This window comes from Carlito syrichta, unplaced genomic scaffold (genome assembly GCF_000164805.1).
Source record: "Carlito syrichta isolate Samal-C Ts95f unplaced genomic scaffold, Tarsius_syrichta-2.0.1 Scaffold303604, whole genome shotgun sequence".
In the NCBI taxonomy this organism is placed as follows: domain Eukaryota; kingdom Metazoa; phylum Chordata; class Mammalia; order Primates; family Tarsiidae; genus Carlito; species Carlito syrichta.
The window spans coordinates 1,106,096-1,111,254 of NW_007247700.1; the positions used below are offsets into that span (position 1 = coordinate 1,106,096).

Genomic DNA, 5,159 nt, shown 5'->3' on the forward strand with positions numbered 1-5,159 from the left:
GCTGGCCCGCCCCGCTCCGCCCACTCGCCCCCCTCGCCCGCCCCGGGCCCGGCAACCCGCCACTTACCTGGCCTTGCGCTTCCTGAGTCACGTGGTCTGCGGGGCTCCGCCCCCTGTGACGTCCCGCTTCGCCGCGGGGGATTGGCCTAGCCTCTCGGGGGCGGGGCCAGAACGCCGAACCCCAGGCTCCGAGCGGCCAAGAGGAGCGCCGCGATCCCGCCCCGGCCAAGCAGAACACTTGTTGATTGGCTAGATCACCAATGATGGGCGGAGTTACCGCAGAGGAGAACAACCCAGACAGTCAACAAGGAAAATCTAGAACGAGTAAAGAATTACTCTGTGGAGGAAGCAACCCGGGGTCGGGCTCTGCTGCTCCCTGGCGGTGTGTTGGAGTTACTGCGTCACTGGCCAGCTGCCCCTGGCTCCCCAAGGGCCTGTCCGCCTATTACTTTCTTCACGGTGGATGTGCAAGGGTTTGCAAGAGGACAGATCTACTTTTGCCCAGCGGGAGGAATCCCCTCTCCAATGACCTGACTAGTCAATATCAGTGACTTTTTGAACTCTTCCAGTGAGAGGGAGTAACTACTGCACAGGCAGCTATTCTCATTTTTACATCACTGGAACTGTTAATACAGGGCTGCCATCTGGTGCCCTGAAATCTTACTCAGGGTAATAATTATAGCAATAATAATAACCACCACCAACAGTCAACCCCTCCCTACGTCTTCTCTCAATCCAATTGCTCCTCAGGATTTATTGAGCATTTACTATGTGCCACATAGGTTTCTGAGCGCTTTAAATGTACTAACTCATTTAATCGCCACAGTAATCCTATGAGGTAGCTGATCTAATGAATCCAATTTTATAAATGAAAAAATTGAAGCACTGGAGAGATTAATGAACTGGGCCAACAGATGCCTAATGGCTCCAGAATCTTTAACAACACAGTAGTTTCCTAAAGTTAAACAGAAAATTACTTTCTTTTCACATAACCATCCTCATGCCCCCTAATCTGGGTTAAACACTTGTGGGTTTTCTTAATTTTATTTATATTTCATATGTCTTTATATTTCAAAGTTTCCTGGCTCTCTGGGTCACCCTACCCTGTGCAGGCTAGAGTTTATCAGTGTTATGAGGTGGGGACCTAGATCTGAACACAGTGTCTCAGCTGCGATCTGATCAGTTTATATCCTCATTTGAATAATATGCTTTTAATAATGTGGTCTAACTATAAGTAAGAAAATAGTTAACCCTTATTGAATTTGCTTATGTACCAGGCCGTGTGCCAAGTGCTTTCTGGAAGAACCACACGGGGAAGGTATTTTTGTGTCAATTTTGTACGTGAGTAATCTGAGACTTAGAGAAGTTGGTTAGCTTGGCCAAGGACACAGTGATCTGAGCCCAGGACAGTCTGTCATGGCGATGTATTTTCCTCCTTCTGTCACACCTACCTCTGACACACACATTGGCTCCAGCAAGGTGGAAAGAATTTCTCTTCCCCCAAAGTTCAAAGACTGCTCTGACCTGGAAATGTACTTACTATTTACTCAGACGACTACTCTCCCCAGGTTCCAAAAGCTGCCAAATCTCCCCTTTTCTTCCCTTCCAGACAATCACAGCCCTGATTAAAGCCCTTCCTGTTTCCACTCCCATTTCCTCCATAACTCCCCTTCAGTCTTTCCAGTCTATGCCAGTTTCTTTCTTTCCTCTCTTCTCACCTGCTACCTTGCAGCCAACAGTCGCTGCTCCCCTACTCCCTACCCCCTACCCCCAATTCTCCTCTCAATCCAATTGCTCTCTAGGACTTCTGGTTGCACTGCCCCTGGAGACAAAACTCCAGCACTTGCCCCTTGAAAATTATCATTTCTTCTTCCCTTTATCTTGTTCTTCATTCATTGCTCCCTCCACTAATCATGGAAAAACTCCCCACATCACTCCTCATTCTCCTCTGCCCCTGCCTTGGCTCCTTGGGCTTAAACCCCATCTTCTCCAAAGAAAGACATTCTCGGGGGAGACAGAGCCTTACTTCTTCCCTGAGTCCCCTGACAGTAACTCTCCCCCTCGTATATGTCTCTGCAGCGCTAGCAGCACGTCTGTCGACCTATGGGGCATCCCCTGGGAAAGCCACCTGTCTCCCTTTTTAGGAATTTCTTTCCCTCCACGGCTCGGCTCTTCTCTTCCAACAGACCCAGAGTGGAAAGGGGTCAGCGTCCCTGACTTGCCCTGTGTCCCATTGTCAAGGGTACCATTTGATTTTCTGTCTGTAAAAAAACACCTGCTTGGATGGCTTCTGACTAGGACTCCTGCAACCAGCGGTATTGGCACTCTGCCCCCTCTCTCCTCATGCACATGATGGTGATCTTCTTTTCCTCTCTCTTTTGTACAGGGTTACCTGACCCTCAGGAAGATCTAGGCTTTTCCTCTCTGCCCATCTCACCTTGTACAGGTATATCCTCCCAGTTATTTCATTGGGTTGTTTGCGTGGGGGCCAAGAATGCATCATTCCATCTTTACATTCCACACATCTAAAATAGAGTCTGATACATGGGACTCAAAAATGTTAAATAAACCAATGAATGAATAATAAGTAGAATGCACTGTCAAGACTGTGAATGTAACACTTCTAGAAGTGCATGTGAGTCTCTAGGACTATGTGACAGTGTGCATTTGTGGGCTTTTTTAAATACGTGAGTTTCAGGACTGTGTTGAGTGCAGTATGTTTGAGATGTACTTTTTTTGGTGTCTGTGCTTTTAAGGAAAGAATGTAGCATGATCTTGGCTACGTTAAATTATTATTTTTGTAAAATGGGATACATAAGCCTTGTTCTTTATAAAACATTGCTCCTGTGGTGTGCATGGATATGATAGCATGTGTATGTGAATGTATTGGGGGATATATTCCTGGAGAACAATCGGTTGACACTGATGGTGGGCTGAGTAATAAGCTTAACTAATTTCCTTGACTTGAAGGAATTTACGGCATTCTTGGGGGGGGATTTAGATTCGGATGTAATTATTCTCACAACGTATAATAAAGAACTAAATTGCTCATCGAAGACAATTAGATAATATATATTAAAATTCTAATTGTGCAGTAAAAATAACAGGTGCAAAAGAAGCCAGTGGGGGAAAGATAAGTTTGGGTTGGAACCACCAGAAAAGTCTTGTGAAGACAGGCATCCTCCTTTCTGTTCATCTTCTGTTTGCTGAAAATCATAACAGAACACTTTTAGAGCCCTAGCTGTTAAGACTGTTTTGACTCAGCTTTTGTTCAAGTTCAGGCCCCAGTTACCTGACCAGCTTTATGCCAGTGGCATCAAGCAAGGTTCAGAGTTGAGGTTAGAGTAAAAAATGCCTCCCCCCAAGGAGGTCTCTGTGTTCCACCCAGGAAAAAGATTGCATGGGTTCTGGTTCCTGTGGCCCTTGGACACAGAATTCTCAGTGTCCTAAATGTTCTAACTTTTTTCTTAATGTCTGAACACACTTCATACCTGGAATCCAATGATCTGGAAATTGGACCTAAGAAGAAGAGATGGTGTGGCAGCCAGCTTCCAAGATGGGCCCTGGTGAGTCATCTATGCCCATGTAGTCCTTTTTCACATCAGTATTGCTGGCTTTTGTAATCAGTAAGATATTGTGGAAATGATGGTATGTAATTTCCTAGGCCGTGTCATAAGAAACTTGCTTTTTGCCTTGTTCTCTCTTGAAAAGAAAGGCTGCCCCAGGAAGCTCTTGGGAAGAGGCCAGCTGCCATGTTGTGAGAAACACTCAAGCAGCCGTGTGGAGAGACTCATGTGGTGAGGAACTGAAGCCTCCCCCCAACTGTCATGTCAGTGAGCTAGCTCTTTTGAAAGTGAATCCTCCAGCCCCATCAAAGCTTTTTAGCTGACTTACCCAATATCTTGACTATAATCGTGTGAATTCCTTAAGCCAGAGCCACCCAACTAAGCCTCTGCTGAATTCCTTACCCACAGAAACTGTGAGACAATAAACATTTATTCTCTTAAGCCATCAAATTTGGGATAACTTAATATTCAGCAATAGGTGAATATTAAACTATTGAACTAATACACATGGAAATTTCCAGTTTAAAGGGAAGAAGAAAAATAATTTACAGTAAACTCAAGAAGTAAAAGAATAAAAGCAAGTTTAATTTAAAAAGAAAGTTATACTCTAGCAATTGTGGTCTAGGTGTGTTTGTGTGTGTGTGTGTTGGGGAAGGTATGTTGTGAAAGGTCTATGCACATTTTCCATATTTGGAGAACCATGCTATGTAGGAGAACCAACCAGAATAGTCTGGGTATGGGTCTTGTGTGTGTATGGTGTTGGAAGTATAGGTTCATGGGTATTTATATGGTTAGAGATTATATGCACATTATTTAACAATGGGTCATGGCACAGAAAGAAGCAATTAGAATGGAGCCTCTGCCAATCAGAGCCATTACCGCTATGCAAATCGTAAAGCTACGCTGGTGTCAACTGGATGCATGCTGGCATTGGGTGTAGAGGCTCCGAAATGGTCTGGGTGTGGCCAGATTACCTTGGACATTTTAATATAGGTCTTTCCACAAGATGGCACTGATAGCTTTTCCTTGTATCTCTTTTTTTTTTTGTCTTGTTGAAAAATTTGTGATTCGTGGACTGTTACAGAACGTACTATAACTGAAATCTCACAATTTACTAGTTGATTTCTTGCACTTTTTGACAATTCTATTGCCTTTATGACATTTAAAATTATGTTTTTCCTTTAGACCATTCCAGGAGCACATTGAAACTTTAAGTTGGGCTGTGGGGAAGTGCTGCCTCACACCAGATGCTGTCATTATGGATGCTAGAGATGGGAAACGAGATGAAGTGAAGCTTTGATCTTTGAAAAGCCATTTGACAAAGACAGGTGAGAGAAGAATCAAGAGAGAGCTTTCAGTTAAGTAAGGACCACTTGAGTGCTGAAAACCATTTTGGTGGACTCTCTTGTTTCCTCTGTTCATGCTACCCTGAGCTTCAGCTGAGCCACAGCCTGGCTGGCGCTGTGAGTCCAGCTTGATGAGACCTTGAGCAGAGAATCCAGCTAACCTGTAACTGAACTTCTAACCTTCAGAACTGTGACATAATAAATGGTGTTTCTTTTTTTTGGAGTCGGAGTCTCACTCTGTTGCCCA

The 5,159-nt window shown here is 44.5% G+C and overlaps 1 protein-coding gene across 1 annotated transcript in view; it reads right to left on the minus strand.

Annotated features, from left to right (window-relative positions):
• DUSP23 (dual specificity phosphatase 23) overlaps window positions 1-4,881 on the minus strand; it is a 6,715-nt gene extending 1,834 nt beyond the window's left edge. Inside the window, exon 1 of the mRNA XM_008058744.2 lies at window positions 4,809-4,881. Coding sequence (XP_008056935.2) covers window positions 4,809-4,881 — 73 coding nt within the window. The remainder of the gene's footprint in view (window positions 1-4,808) is intronic.
• Window positions 4,882-5,159: the final 278 nt, after the last annotated feature.